Source organism: Propithecus coquereli, unplaced genomic scaffold, assembly GCF_000956105.1.
Source record: "Propithecus coquereli isolate 6110/MARCELLA unplaced genomic scaffold, Pcoq_1.0 Scaffold77, whole genome shotgun sequence".
NCBI classification, from domain to species: Eukaryota; Metazoa; Chordata; class Mammalia; order Primates; family Indriidae; genus Propithecus; species Propithecus coquereli.
The window spans coordinates 3,680,447-3,697,310 of NW_012153840.1; the positions used below are offsets into that span (position 1 = coordinate 3,680,447).

The 16,864-nt window shown below is 42.8% G+C and overlaps 1 protein-coding gene across 1 annotated transcript in view; it reads right to left on the reverse strand.

The window, feature by feature from the left end:
• Nucleotides 1-4,089: 4,089 nt before the first annotated feature.
• Nucleotides 4,090-16,864, reverse strand: part of PDPN (podoplanin) — a 26,729-nt gene continuing 13,954 nt past the window's right edge. The window contains exons 2-5 of the mRNA XM_012662487.1: nucleotides 13,007-13,164; nucleotides 8,695-8,824; nucleotides 5,313-5,351; nucleotides 4,090-4,215 (exon numbers count right to left, since the gene is read on the reverse strand). Coding sequence (XP_012517941.1) covers nucleotides 4,100-4,215; nucleotides 5,313-5,351; nucleotides 8,695-8,824; nucleotides 13,007-13,164 — 443 coding nt within the window. The 3' untranslated portion in view covers nucleotides 4,090-4,099. The remainder of the gene's footprint in view (nucleotides 4,216-5,312; nucleotides 5,352-8,694; nucleotides 8,825-13,006; nucleotides 13,165-16,864) is intronic.

Here is a 16,864-nt window from a genome sequence, read left to right on the forward strand (position 1 = left end):
ACAGCAAGGGATTAAGTTACTTGTTCTTTCCCTGCTCACTAAAGCTGATCCCGGAACGTGGCACATGAAGCAGAACTAAGCCCTGGGTTTCAGCTGGTGCTCCCGGGTTGAACAAAAAAAGTAAAGGTTAAAAACAAGACTTCGATATGGTGCGGAGTTAACTTCAGCACTGCCTCTCCCCAGATGTCTGTGATGGGAGAGGAGAGCGTTGTTTCCTTCGACTTCCAGGACTCCTGGCAGCTCCATCAGTTTCCAGGCATCTCCTGGGGGAGGGTGTAATGGATGTAAATTCACACTTGACACATCTGAGGGCCCCGCTCTCTTTCAGTTTGTGAGACTAGGCAGACCCCGCTAGTTTTCTGCTAGAAACGGGATGCTTTCTGAACAATCTCATGGAAGCTCTTGGAAGAAACTGGAGCCCAAAGATGCTCCATGACTTGCCTGAGAGGCTACAGCTGTAAGTAGCAGAATGGGACCGGAACTGTGCTCTTTTCTGCTAGCGAAACAGGCACCTGAGATTCCTGACATCCGGCACAGTCAACACTCCGGATTTAACAAAACTATTCTGAGGAAGGCATGATGCTAACTGCTCGCCTGCTCCTAGCTCCTTTACAAGTGGGGACGGGGCTGGCAGGGAGGGGACCCACGGCAGGATACTGGAATCCACAGGGAGCAGTGCAGGTAGAGGTGGGGACGCACTCGCACCTGCTGAGCAGCCGGGCCAGGGCGGTCTCCAACCATGGTCAGATGAACCCAAGTGAACGAGGAGCGGCAGGTGTCCCTGCAACAGGGACTCTGGAGTGAGATGCTGCCCTCAGTTGGAGGCCCCGCCCAGGGGCTGCTACTTCCTGTTCTTTGGTAGCCAAGCCCTGCGCACCTGAGGTCAGATAACCAGGGAGGACTGGTAAGGGCAAGACGAAACTGCTTGCTCTCTTGGCTCTACTCTCTGGTGCAGAGCAATTAAGTCAGGAAAACCTTGTTAACCCTCTAGGACCAGAGAGGGCAAAAGCAGCTCCGACCAAGGTGGCCCTGGTCTTCCCACCCCATTCCTCTGCCTGACCCGCACCTCTCTACCTGGCTGCAAGGTGCAGCTGCGCTTCTTTCCTGTAGATGAACTTCCTGTGACCATTTATGATCCGCTCTCCATCAAGTCCACAGGCAGACGTTTATATAAATTGTAATCTTATCTGGAGATGTTCCTAATTGTGACCCAGACTTGACTTGATTTGCAATCGAAGGTCTGACTCATTGTTGTACACAATCATGTTTTATTTGAAAACACGTCTACACTGCATTGAGCACCAACACAGGTGTGAACAAGAAACCCACAGTCCTGTCCCAGCAGGCACCGGGTCCAGTGTATGACTTGGGGTCGAATGCTATTTTTCACAGGGGGCGCGGGGAGGAGGATAGGAAAGAAGAAAGGACATTATTCCTAACTCCTGTTGAGGAATCCAAACAACGAAATTGAGTTATTCAAACCTCAAACAGCTCGTCTAACTTCCCTTCTCTCAATCAAGTGATGTTCAAATATGGAACCTGGGCCGGTGGGGAACACACAGCTGGATTTGGGGAACACACAGATACACTGTTTAAAATAACATCCACACAGTACTGTGAAATATGGGAGGAATGGGCCGTGCTTCCGACTGATGGTTTACTCTTTCCTGTTTTATGAACTCTCACAAGTGTAGCGGATATCAGAATTGCACAACCGCAATCACGACAGAGCATCTGCTCGGTCTAAAAACTTTTTGTTTAGGAAAAAGAATTCAATGGATCTATGGGATGAGAAGGGCCGAGACAGAATGGCCTCTCGGGCTCCTTTCTTTTGATCTTCTCAACAGGACAACCTACAGAAATTTGTGCTTACATCTCGAAGACTGGGGATATCTATTTTTATATCAAGTATTTAAATCCAGCTACTTTTAAGATATGAATATTGTACAAGATGATTTTTTTCTCCCCACATCTTTCCTCTGAGGCAGAGAGCAAACATTAGAAAACTGGCTGTCTCCCACGCCGGAGGTCCACGTAGGGTTTCTCTCTGCCTGGGGGCCAACACGGTTCTCAGTTTCTGGAATGCTCGAGTCTCCAGCACCACTAGACATCCAGCAGCTTCCTTGGCATCCGGGGCCCTGAGATCTCCATGTTCCAGAGCAAAGCAGCCGCTCCAGAGGATCTGTGTCATAGGGAAGAGAGGAGGCTGCACCCCTTAACTCTGGCGACCCGTCTTCTGAGTGAAGCTGGGGGGCAGCCGGGAGCAAACCTTCGAGTCATCAAGTCATAACCGAGAAGGCTTTAGGTAAAAAAAGCAAGCCTGGAGGCTGCCTGGGGGCCTTATGAGAAACAAAGTGTCTTCTCCAAAGTGTACACTTCCTGTTTACGATCTAATGGATGTCTTTGAAATGATGTATCTGGACCAGCTAAAAGGCAGTTGCTCATCACCTATTACCCAAGTTTAGATTTTTCTACCTGATTATTCACACTACATAGAGATTTAAAAAAAAAAAAAAAACAGACCAAACTAGAGTATAACGTGTACATTTCAACAGATCAGCAATTGCAAAATGCTGGTGCGATTCACTGACGTAGCACTGGATCCAAGGGCTCCGTTGATATAAATATTTCCAGATCCCTTTGCATTTTAACAACAACAGAACGGTCAGAACGAAGACACGCGATTACAGTTTCTAACATCAACAGTGATAATGGCTTAGTCTCAAGTCAGTTCACATAGTTCTGCTCTGTTTTCTAGGCAGTTTGCCTTTTAAATCATCTTTTATAAAATTTATATTCAAGAAAATTGTCAAAAGCCAAATGCTTAGAGAAGCCAAGTCTGGTGAGCTGTCTTTCCTTCCGTTACGTGTGGCAAGGGATGGATCGCCATGGATTTTGAGTGGGGTGGGCAAGCATTCCATGGGTCATCTTCTCCCACAAGCTCAGGGACAGGGGTCGGGGGAAGTCAGAAATTCTCTTTTAATGCGTGTTGGCAGTACGGCACGATCCTTCACCTCTTAGGGTCTGTGAAAACAAAGAAAGGTGACTGTCACTTCTTTTACTGGCATTGTGAATAACAACCTGTGAGTCATTGTTCCTATTGTCCTAGTCTCTAAGCCAGGGGTCCCCAACCTGTGGTGAGTTATATAATTATTTCATTATATATTATAATGTAATAATAATAGAAATAAAATGCACAATAAATGTAATATGCTTGAATCATACCGAAACCATCCCCTCACGGTCCCCATCCCCAGTCCGTGGAAAAATTGTCTTCCATAAAAACAGTCCCTGGTGCCAAAAAGGTTGGGGACTGCTGCTCTAAGCGTTCTAGTTTCGGCACCTGGTGATCTCCTCACCTCCTCATTCCTCCTTCACGCCACCTCGTCCTTATATAGCCAGGGTCAGATCCGTAGTTCCTAAACACACTGGGTCTGCAGCTGTATCATCTTGTCCCTCAGCCCCCCAGTTGTGTATCATTAGTCCTTTCCCCTCCCCCACCATATATCATCTCCCCAACAGAAATAAGTTTTCCTCTGGCCATGAGTTTGAATATTCTGAATTCTTAAGGAAGTTTAATAAAGAGAAAGAGTTCCTTCCCCCATCAATGGTCAAAGCTGGGAGTGCATGACCATTCCCGCAGGTGTATGCAGGGAAGGAACAGAAGGAGGGATCTACATGAAAAGTCCCCATCACCAGTGGAATTCCTCATTAGAACGTCCCTGGCTTGGTGTCAGGTGCTTTCCCAGAAACCACCTACCTACTTCTAAAGAGGGCAGGGTGAGGAGGGGTCACGTTAAAACTTGGCCTGGGCTTTCCTTCAAGTTCAGTTAGTTGGAAAAATATGACAAGAGATCAAATTTGGTCAGATCTCAATAGGCGTCAACTTAAGAGCCATCTCTGGCTCTCTCTTTTTTGGGGGAATGTATATGGCCTAAATAGATGTTTATTTAGTTCTGGGGAAACTCCAGATGCAGTACTTGTGGAGGTAAGGGGCTTTGAACATGACCTTTATATTAAAGATTTCTGTTTGTTCAAAGGTTTGAGCTCTAGACACGACCGCCTTCGTTTACCTACTACGTGGGTGTGAGCTGTTTACTTACGAGTACCTTCCCGACATTTTTCTCATAACCACAACGATGATCCCACCAAGGAAGCCAATGGCTAGTAAGACCCCAACTATGATTCCAACCAGGGTCACTGTCGTCAAACCATCTGAATGAGAGGGGGAAAAAAAGCATGAACCCCAAATAGAACATACACCTGCAATAAAACACGGTATATACAAACAATGCCACTGCCCTGCGGTACATAGCAAATAATGCTTAATTTTTTTAAAATGAATTTTCCAGGTGAATTTATTTCCAAATATACTTTCTTTTTAAAAAACTTATATATTTTCTTCGGGGATGACAAATACCGGTATTAGGAAATCCAACTATACAAAAAAATACTACATCTAGTCTAGAGTAGAGATATTTATTTTTGGTAACATACATTAAGTGGCGCTAATTACACAGTAACTGTAAGGTAACCGACATGAAACCACAGAACTGTCACTCTGTCACAGATGCATGGACTTGGGCCTTTCTGGCTGAGCACATTTTCAAAAAACCGGATGCCCACCCCAGAGCTATGCCAACGAAATCCATTAAAGAATAAAGCTCTCAAGTGGTGACTCACCAGAGTACCTTGCAGCTGACAGATGGTAGGCAGGACATGTTAGTTATAAAGTAGTTACAGCCTAATTCACAAAAGTTACTGTTTCTCTTTCTAGAAAGAAGCAAGAAGTTAAGAAATTCCTTGAATTGCACCTGGTGTGTCAGGTGGGCGTGCAGAGGAGGGGTGTTAGAGCAATGTCAGAAGGACCCTTCCCTATCCAGCATAAGTTGACTTAGAAGAGGAGAAATTTGGGGCTACTCTAATCCCATCTTATGAATGGTGTGATTTCTGGGTCTCAGAATCTATCAAGCATATTCTCGCGCTGGCTTCACTATTAATTGCTGGGTAGCATGTGTGAACAGCTATTAAATTGGCCTGTATTTTCATCCTTACATTGTGACATGATATCATTCCCCATAGCTGGCACTAAGAGAACAGAATCATTTGTGGTTTGCTTATTTTCAAATACAAGGAATTCCCTTGTCTTTCTTTAAGGAAAAAAAAATTTGAAATGTGTTCTTGGAAAGTTTCTTTATTCTGCTCTGGTTGACTACAATCCAGGAAAGAATGTAATTCATCCCAAAGATTAGGTTCAAAGGAATTTTTTCTTAACTCTCATAGGAATATTTTGATACCAAAATCTAGCCTACCTTTGTCAATTGTTATCCGCGTCTCTCCACCCACATTATCTGTAAAGAGATGTAATAATATAGAATTATTAGGATTTAATAACTACAATTTAACAATTGGCAAAAGGTGAATTTACCCTAAGTGGAAAGTAGCAAACCATAAGCAAAGAGGATAATTTCTTAAATAAACTGGATCAGGGGATTTTTAAGCAAGCTCTGACATGATACTGCTTTTGTAACTAATAATAATCAACTTTATGAATCCTTTTTCACATCTATAGCTTCGTAGTACTTTTGTGAACACTACTTTTTCTCGTCCAATTTAGAAAGCAAAGTCAAAAAAACCAAACCACAGAGATCTTAAATAAATGGTCAAAAGGTTTCAGAGGTTAAGGTAGCAGAAGAATCCAGAGGTGTGGATCTTAGTCCAATGTCAAGATTCTGGAAAACTTACGGACTGTGACGCGGTCTCTGACTCATTTTGAGAGTAACACTCTGGTTTGGGAAGATGTGACCAAGACTATGATTCGTCTTGTGATACCTATTTCCTGCTTCCTCTTTGGTAGTAAAATCAGATTATGCCCCGCTGAGTTTAATGAGAGAACACACCCTTTGTATTTATGTCACTGTTATTTTAGGATTTCTATCTGCATTCAAACGTAGCGTTACAATATGAATATTCTCCATTGTGAGTTTCTTTTTGATACTTTTACACAATAACTTATTTTTAAAATAGAGGTGTTTTGTTTCTCCTGTTGACCTCTTCATATACTGAGTCTTGAACTCCTCTGGGTGGTGGCTGTTTACCTAGTTTGGAGATGGAGAAAAAGTCAAGTTGCCTTGATTTAATGAGAAATTGGAGAGAATTAAATAATCAGCCCTTCCTAGATTCTTAGTTCACAGCTTGCAAAATACCCCAGATATCCAATACCTTTCCTAATCAAAGTAAAACTAGTCAGCCATCATCGAAAAGATATTACTTTTTCTAATGGTTGGGTTTGAAATAAACTATCTCCCCCTTTGTACCAAAGCTCTCCTCAAAACATGATGGCTCTTCAAGATGGCCCCAGAGTATGGGTCCCAGAAACCAGCTCTCCCTGCTCGAGCTGAGTCCCTGGCTCTGGAGCATTCATACAGAGCTCACGCTGACCGTGCTACCCCCACTATAGAAGATGGTCAGGATTGCTGGGTTTGAGCCTTCAGAACAAAGATGTCATCGAATCAACTCCCAAAATGTCATCCTTGGCGGTCAACTCTCAGCAGAATAAGCCAATCATTTGCTTATTGTGTCCTAACATGGCGAGTCCGGGCTCATAACATACTGTTATTACTCAACACAGCATCGGGTAGAAAATATATTACCAAAAGTAAAATTAAGTTTGTGGAAGATTCGTTACTAAATTAGTGCTTATTAGTCCTGTATTCCCCAGCTCCCTCCCAATTACTCTGACTGTGTCATACATGTGAACATCATCGCATTTGGGCGTTTCATGGGAAAACTGGACATCTGCTGCCCTAATAAAATTACCTCTTAAAAAACTAAGCACTAATAATGACATTTTAGCTCATGCAAAAACATCTTGGGATAATGATATGCGAAGTGGAAATGTGCCCCACATCACAATTTTTGGGACAGGGTGGGGCAGGGGACAGGAAGGGAAAGTAACAGTGACTTACTTCCCAAGGCAACAGAGAATTTGTTTTTTCAGGCATAGAAGAGAGGTATCCTGCTATGACAGAATATTCAATGTGGAAGTCTCCATTTTCTGCTCCTAATTAGCTATCACTCCATGTTACCAACGAGCATTTCTCCAAAATTTTGAAACCAACGATCACGTACTGATTGTTCTTTCCTCACTTAGCCATACTTGGTTCTCTCTGGTGTTTAAATGTTAATCATTTCTTTAACAACTTGGAGCAAGCTTTAGGTTTTATTGCAAAGCACTTTATAAACTTATTAAAAATTGTGCTAAAATACAGAGAGCACAAAATCTACAAATTAACCATTTTTTTGTGTACAGCTCAGTGGTATTGATTACACTGATACTGATGTGCAACCATCACCACTGGCTCCCTCCAGAACTCTTTTCATCTTGCAGAGCTGAAACTCTGTACCCATTAATTAGTAACCCTTCATTCTTCTCTTCCCCCAGCCCCGGCAACCACCATTCTACTTTCCGTCTCCATGAATTTGACTACTCTAGGTTCCTCATCTAAGTGGAATAATACAGTAGTTGTCTTTTTGTGACTGGCTTATTTCATTTAACATGCCTTCAGGGTTCACCCATGTTGTATCAAGTGTCAGCATTTTCTTTCTTTTTTTAAGGCTAATATTCCATTGCTTATCCATTCATCCATCGATGGTCACTTGTGTTGCTTCCATACTTTCGCTGTTGTGAATAATGCTGCTTTGAACATGAGGGTATAAATATAAAGCATTTTTTAAATCCTCAGAAGTACTATAGTTTTTAAAACCAGATTAGTGATTGGACCTGGCAATATATACTGAACAATAAAGAATAACTTTCTAGGTGTTCAGATGAACGACTGCTTTAGGCATGATCTTTATATTTACTTTCATTTTAGAGATGGAAACATAAGACCTATCTAGATAAAATGATGTATGTCAAATTTATCAAGTTAGCAAGCACTCATTGAAGTTACTGGAAAATTAGCTCCTTTTGTCCCCCAATATCACTATAAAATAAGGTATATTTTTAAAAAAATCCCAAACGACTGAACTTCTCTTAAGTAATCTCTACAAACAGGAAGTGCTCTCTTTCCATGGCTAAATTGACAACAACCTTTCCTTACTGTCATCAGCGATGGTCTAAATATATTAATAGTAACAGCAAAGCCCCAAAGGCCTCCTCCGAAGTTTCTCTCCGAGGTATTCCATTCACACTGCTGCAGGTGCCAACTGTGAATGACGAGTACAACCCCAAATCCTGGTAGGGCAGGTTTGGAACAGATTCGTGCTCCACGTGTGCAGACACGAATCCAACATAAGATGCTAACTATTATATTAGTATAGAATCTATTAAGATTTACATAGGCTGGCTGAGTTTTGTGCTCGTGGGTGTCAACACAAAGTCCTTAATGTAACATTATATCAGTTTAGGGTCAGCAACAAAACCTCAGTTGCTACCTAACTCACCTGTGGGGGCATTATCACTAGTTATCATTCAAGGTAGAAAGAGATCTTCAGCACCCTAGTAAGTCAAATTTGATTTAGCAACACAGCAAATTGAATTCTAAACCTATCACATAAAAGCTTGGTTCAGAATTCACTCTTGCATTCCAATATGTGTCCAGCTGATCATTATATTTGCTCACGGACTCCTGGAATGCACTGATTATGCAAAATTAGATCAACCCCTATTGGAGTAACTGGTTCCCTTACCTGTGGAGTGGCTGGTCGCCACATTTGGGGCTGTGGCGGTCTGGCTCTCTTCTTTGGCGTGGACTGTGCTTTCCAGGGTTGGCAGATCCTCGATGTCAGGGTTCGTTGCGCTCTTTGTACTCGTTGCCACCTTTTGGAGACGTAAATGAGGAAAAGTAGCAAATAAAGCCTAATGTTTTAAAACATATTCTCTGCTTTCTAACAGAAAAAGATTTAAGGTAGCACAACAACATAAATTTCATGATGGCATAAAGCGAAAGTGGAAACAAGGAAACAAACAAACAGAAAGGGTGAGAGCACAGGAATAAAATCAAGTCTGCTCCAGAAATGAATGCCAAGTGTTCAGCATGCCGACTTCCTAGGGTCTTAATTATTCTGAAAACACTGGATCACTAGACTTTAGTTCTTTCCCTCCCTTGAACTTGGATTTTTCCCTGTCACATCTGCTTGGTACATATTAGGCTATATCATCCTTCAATGCCCTTCCTCCCCATTAGAGTAATAGTGAGCCTTTATTGAGAGCTCACTATGCACCAGGCCCTTTGAATACATTCTCATTTACTCCATGCACAACCCTACAAGATAGATCTTATTATTAGTTCTGTTGTACGAACAAGGCTTACATTAGATAATACGCCCAAATTCACAGCCAGTAAGCGAAAGAACAGGACTTGGAAGTGATTCTCCGGACTCCAAAGTTCATGCCAATGTAGCATTCAACAAATATGCTAATGAGCACAGGCTACAGCAGCAGAAATAGACAAATGGCTACATCAAACACAAACTTTGGTGCCTCCAAAGACACAATCAACAAAGCGAAAAGACAACCTACAGAATGGGAGAAAATATTTACAAATCATGTATCTGATAAGGATATGAAGAACTCCTACAACTCAATAACAACAGCAAAATCAAATAACCCGATTAAAAAAATGAGCAAAAAACTTGAATAGACATTTCTTCAAAGATGATATACAAATGGCCAAAACAAGCATATGAAAAAATGCTCAACGTCACTAATCAGAGAAATGCAAACCAAAACCACAATGAGATACTACCTCATGTCCATTAGGATGGCTACTATCAAAAAAACAAGATGCGATAGCAAGTGTTGGCAAAGCTGAGGAGAAATTAGAACCCTTGTGCACTGTTGCTGGGAACGTGGAAAACAGTATGGCGGTTACTTAAGAAATTAAAAACAGAACTACCTTATGATGTAGCAATCCCTCTTCTGGATATATACCCAAAAGAACTGAAAGCAGGGTCTGAAAGAGATACCTGCACACCCACAGCCATAGTGCTCCATAGGCACACCATTCACAATAGCCAAAAGGTGGAAGCAACCCCAGTGTCCATCAGTGGATGGATGGATGGATAGACAAAACATGGTGCCTATATACAATGCAATATTACTCAACTTTAAAAAGGAAGAACATTCTGACACATGCTACAACATGAATGAAACTTAAGGACATTATGCTAAGTGAAATAAGCCTGTCACAAAAAGACAAATACTGTATGAGTCCACATCCAGGAGGTCCCCAGAGTAGTCAGATTCATGGACACAGAAAGTAGAATGGTGCTTGCCAGGGGTTAGGGGGAGGGGAAACAGCAGTTATTTTTTAATGGGTAGAGTGTTTCAGATTTGCAAGACAAGTTCTGGAGAACTGTTTAACAATATGAATATACTTAACACTACCGAACATGTACACTTAAAAGGTAGTTAAGATGGTAAATTTTATGTTATGTCTTTACCACAGTAAAAAAATATATGCTCATGAGTACCCAGTATGCACCCAGCATGGCTCCAAGCCCTGGGAATCTGAGTAATAAAAATTCCCTGCTCTCTTGAAGCTTACACCCTGGGGCAGGGTGGCAGAATATGAACATTTAGCACGTAAACCAATACAAAAGGTAGTTTTAGATGATTTTAAGTGATTTGAAGAAAATATAAGCTAGACTAGTCTAGACTAGACTAGACTAGCATTTGGCAAACTTTTTCCCAAGGGCCACATGGTAAACGTTTTCAGCACTGCAGGACACAGGGGCTCTGTCATAACCACTCATCTCTGCTCTTACAGTAGGAAAGCAGCCAGACAATTCTCAACTGAATATGCATTGCTGTGTTCTAATAAAACTTTATTTATAAAAACAGTCAGTGGGCCAAATCTGGTGAGTAAACTGCTGATCTCAGGGCTAGAGGGTAGCTACTAGTGGATGGGAGTCAGGGGTGAGGTTCCTTTAGGCATCTTTGAGATGACATCAAACTTCAGAATCATGAGAAAAAGTCAGCCATGGCAAGATCTGGGGAGTGTTCCAGGCAGAGAAAACAAAAGCCTAGTTGGAACAAGCTTGGTGTGTGTTCAAAGGTCAGAAAGGCCGACATGGCTGAAACAGAGACAGTAGGGGTGGGTGGGTGAGGTACACAAGATCACACAGGCAGGCAGGAGCCTCTGTTCTGCTGCCAGTGAGATTATAGGCCCCTCAAGGTTTGAGGGTGTGGCTCATGGACCTCCTTAATCCCTCCAGTGCCTGGCATCTTGTCTTGCCCATGGCAGGTTCCACAGACATGTATGAGCTCATTAAAATGCGTTAGGTTAGAGACGTGACAGTTGAGATTCTACATAGTCTACACCAGCGTGGTCTGCAGGCCGGTTGTGGTCCATGTTTATTACCAGTCTATAGTGAGGCAAGAAATTAAGAACACATATTTGGAAACCCTTATAGCAATGATATTGCTGCAGCATCCTCCATGACTTTTATTGAAGATTGGACTGTAACAGATTGGAAATTTCTTTTTAATTTAGAAGAAGTGCAGTTTTATTATAATATAGAAATATAGTAATAGTAATCCTAAATTCTAACAATGAATCTTTGACTTAATGAATAAAGATTTATTTTTAATCAGCACTTAATTCAGATTGGAAATTTAAAAACCTGGTTCCTCACCAGTTCGAGACGCCCTGGTCTCCATTCTCAAATCATCTGTGACCAGCGCAGCAGCCACCTGCTAACTGGATGAAACTGGGAAGTACAGTAAGTCCTCACTTAACACTGTTCGTAGATTCCTGAACTGTGACTTTAAGCGATAGGTCTTAAAATGAAACCAATTTTTTTCTCACGAACATTATAACAAAATGACATTATTCAAGGACCTGCTGTATGTCATTCTGCTTAAAGTTTCAGTTTCCAAGAACATATTATTGATGTTAAATGAGGACTTAACTGTAGTTTTTGTTGTGAGCCATTAACTATTTCTTGGTATGGTGGCTCACACTGATTTTATATATAGATATAACATATTATATACAGAAAGTATATCGAGTATTGTGATATTACGATATATATTGGTTTTCATCCAGTTCCTGGCTCATCACTCCCATTGCCCTTGTTATAATGTTAGGGCGATTTAGGCCTCAGGAGACAGAATCTCTCTCTCTGACCTTCCCCTGCCCTCCTTTCACCTGTGCAAGGCAGGACTCTAATCTGATTGTGGGTCAAAAGACCCTCATTCCAGGGAGGGTCCTGCCCCATACCCTGGAGGAAGGAACGCTGCACAGAGAGGCCAAGAAGAAATCTGGACAGACTGGCTTTGCTGGGTCTCCCCGCTCAGTCTACTAGCGTGAGATCATACCCTTTTTAGCCGGTCACATTCCTACGTGGTTGTCAATCATGCCTGTGTAATGAAGCCTCCATAAAAACCCAAAAGCACCGGGTTTGAAGAACTTCCAGAGAGCTGCACACGGAGAGGGTCCTGGAGGGTGGTGCCCCTGGGGAGGGCATGGAAGCTCTGTGCCCCTTCCCCCAGACCTGGCCACGTGCATCTCTTCGTCTGCAGCCTTTGTAATACACCAGTAAACATAAATGAGTGTTGCCCTGAGTTCTGTGAGCCGCTCTTGCAAATTGACCCAACCCAAAGAGGGAGGTCCTGGGAACCCCAATTTATAGCCGGTTGGTCAGAAGTTCCAGAGGCCTGGACTTGCAACTAGTGTCTGGCGGGGAGGTGGGGGAGGGTGGGGAGTTTTGAGGACTGAGCCCTCACCCTGTGGGATCTGACACTGTCTCCCAGTACATAGTGCTGGAATTGAATTAGAGGACACCCAGCTCGTGTCTGTCGCAGAGTTTATTGCATATTTGCTGGTGGAGAGGAACCCTCTCACATTTGGTCACAAAAGTCTTCTGTGTTGATGATTGTTGTGAGCACAGGAAACGCGGTTTGTGTGCCTTCCAACAAGTGTATATCGCATATGCTATACCCTTGCACATGGCCCCACGCCCATGGAGCGGATGCCTCTCTTCCCAGGACACTCACCGGGGTTGTCGGGCCAGCGGGCTTAGAGGGCTCCTCAGTGGCTCCTGGGGTTGCCAAATCTTCTGCACCTGCAGTTGCCACATCTTCTGCACCTGGTGTCACAAGGTCATCTTTTACACCTGGAGTCTCAATGTCATCTTCTGGCCGGCTCGTGCTGGCTGAAGAAGAAAGATTGAGTCAGGGCTTCAGGTGGAAATTGTGTGAGCAGATCCAACTGGCCAACTACAGTCAAATTATTTTCTCTCCCATTTCTCATGAGGATTGTATTTATTTATTTATTTATTGGTCTTTTTTTTGGGCTTACCCCTGTGCCAGGAACCAAACCATTCTCCTTACAGCACCTCTGGCACATACAGTGGCCGAGTTATTTTCATTGCGGAGCAAAGGAAGATGGAAACACAAAACGGTGAAGCAGCCAGCCTCTCCCTGGGCTCCCGCTGAGGGGCCTGGACAGGGTTGTGCATCTTTCCTTTTCATTTAGGAACCAGATTCTTCCTGGTGCCATTCCATACAATGAATTAATGTAGTCAGGCTAATAGGATATCACCTAGACCTGAAAAAATTCTAAATTATCGTCACCTGGAAAGATTTCTAAACACACCCATTTCCAGGCTCCATGCAAACCTGCTGTGTCACAATGGCCAAAACTTTTTAAAATCAAGCTCTCTCTCCATTTAGTTTTGAGACTGCCATCCACTTAGAATGATTAGAACCATTGGCTCTGACCACAGACCTCACAGATTCCACATAGCTTAACCTCTTATCCTAGTTAGGGTTACTGTGTACAGGGGAGGGTCACTAATATTCTTACAGATAACCGAGATACCAACAAGACTCTCAGCACATGGAGACCTTAAACTAATGAGACCTCAACTGGCCCTGGCTTTTCTGCATGAACATTTGGGTGGATGACTGGTTGTGCTAACGAGAAAATTTCAGTGGAGCAGGGAATTGGTGGGGTGAAAATAGCAGGTCAAATTCCACGATGGGGAATAGAGCAGATCCTAACAGTGTTCTCTTCTTCAACCTCTGTTGCGATGACTGGAACTAGCCGTGACTGTGCCCAAGCATCATCTCTAAACTCATCAAATAACCCTCTTCACGAGTTAAAAATCTGACTCATTGGCCACGGGCTTCCTCCTCAGACTCGAGTGGCTCTGGAAATTCCATGACTAAACACAGTTGCAAAATAAGCAGGCATACACATCCCAGGAGCAAGGGGGAGGGGAGCTTGGAGACTCCTTTGTGTAACGAAAGAGCAGATGTTTATATCTAGGCAGCACTCACAAGAGCAATCCATTCCTTGCCTTCAGCTACCTTATTTTCCCCTCGCCTGAGACAGCCCCGCCAGAGGCACAGCTACTAAATATTTGATCCTAACTTCTTTGCTGAGGTCTAGAGGGAGGAAGCCTCCAAAGTCAATTTGCTTGTTCTAGGAGCCTTCTCTTTGTTCTAGAGTCCCAATCCATACCGAAGCATATGAATTTGTTTTTTTATATGAGGGGGAAAGGCTTTTACCAGTTGGCAATAATTGACTGCTAGTGCATGCAAATGGTACGGCTCCCCTTGTGGCCTTTTGCTGGGGGGTGGGATGGGGGGAGGGCTGGTGATTGGCTCCCACAGGAATGTACCACGGTGGTGCAGCCACATGTTTAATGTGTTTATCGAGCTCAAGGGGAAAACCAGGCAACCCATTTTCTTTTCTTCCTCCCCTCGTTTGAACTTAGTTAACAAATCAATTTTTAAAAACGTTTTCTGGAGTTGTTCGGCAGAATCACTTACTATATGGCATCTCAAACTTAACCCTTCCTTAAAAAAAAAAAAACAAGTACTGAATGAAATTGGTTTGAATTCTTTCATAGAAAGCTCAGTTCATTGAAAGCGTAACTTGATAAAAATTCCTTAATGTTCTTTCCTGCCCTTGGCCCACGGAGCCAAGTACTAAATAGACAAAGGGTGTTTTATGAATGACAGTCAGGATTAAGATGTGTGTCTTTTGTCTCACTGCCCTGGCATTCTTTTGGCCCCATGGGAAAGTTGATCTTTAACAAGAGATCCTCAATTGTCGCTCTTATTATCTTGGCTGAAGGCTTCCGCAGAGAGGAGTCCCTACCAGGCCAGCTGCCGGGTTTCCAGCCAGCATTTGACATCCTTTTCCTGTCCTTTCCTTTCACTCATGAAACTCAAATGTACTGATGCCTTCACTCTCCAATCCTTTTTTCCTAAGACATGTGTACGCGCTGGCACACAGACGCACGCACACACATACACAGGGTACATGTGTGCACACATGGCTATTTATAGGAGCGCGGAACAATGAGTCCACAATTCTAAACCAACATCCGCGGCCTTGGCACATAGGGTGGGTTCAGGTGCAGTGTGCTTTCACACTCCCGTGAACACCTTTTCCTGACACGCCCGGCCTCGGCCGCACTCAAGTCAGAACCAACAGAAGTTTCCAAATGTGGCGGTAACCCATCCGCTTACTTTGGAATTCGTTGTTATTCTTTAAAAACCTAGGCCAAAGTTTATACTACCCAATTTTACCTTAAGGTTCTTAATTTTGAGAATAAGGACTTAAGTAATGCTTATTTATATAAAGTGGTTCATTATGAATAATTTTTATCTTTGCATTAAAGTCTAATAGCTCTAGAATATTATTCTAGATTGCTCACATTATGGAATGGCATTTCTTAAAGTTTTAGAATTTTAGATGCAACATTAAATCGGGATTTTATTGTAATTGCATTGTAATAGTCCTAAAATTTGTTTTAACTAATCAGCTGAATTTAAGATTCTGTGAGTCCCAAATTCTTGATAAAAGTCTTTTGAATAAGTGTTTTCAATCTTTTGGTTTTATTTACGTTTCTTTGAATTTGTGGTGGTGAGTTGTTCCATCTGTTTGTTGGCCATTTGGAATGTCTTCTTTTGTGACTGTTTTTCTCTTATGACATCCCATCCTGTAAGCACTCTTTATACCTTAAGAATATGTTCTTTGCACTAGATGGCATTTGCATCTGTTTTTGCAAATGGCAAGCTGTCAGTAATCAAACTTATTAAGCTTCTTTTCTCTCTTTAACCTCGCACTCCCAAACCCTTCCTCAAGATCATATACAAATACTCAACTACCTTTTCCTTATGGTTTTGTTCTTACATTTAATATTTGTTTGCCTTATGTTTATTTGGAACTATTATGTAAAATAGGAATATAATTTGATTTCCCCCCAAAAGATTAGCCAGTTGTCCCAATAAATCCTCTTTTCCCCACTGCTTCAAAACTCGCTCTCACTGAGAAAAATAGAAAGAAATTAGCTGGGCAACTAAAAATAGAAAAATTAGCCAGGCATGGTGGCGCATGCCTGTAGTCCCAGCTACTCGGGAGGCTGAGGCAGGAGGATTGCTTTTGAGCCCAGGAGTTTGAGGTTGCTGTGAGCTAGGATGTCGCCACGGCACTCACCCTAGCCAGGGCAACAGAGTGAGACTCTGTCTCAAAAAAAAAAAAAAAACAGTGGGCTACTCAAACAGGAGCACGTGGGGTCTGCCTGAGTTCCAGCTCTGATGCAGTGTTGGAAGTTCTACTTAACACGGAAGGCACGACGTCCAATGATGCCCTCGCTCACAGTTTGTTCAGCAATGCAGGGTTTACATGGTGTCTTTATTTCACGACAGCCCTGTGGATGGATCGTGTGGCACTGTTGTCCCCACTTGACAAGGAAACTGAGGTTGACAAAGCCTCTCTCCTTAACCAAACTTTTGTCAGGCTCTTCTCAACCCTCTTCTGAACTCCCGACCTCAGACTCCTGTGCCCATCTCCGTGCTGTCCAGTTTCAGCAAGAACCCTGCTACGGCAGTTTAGAG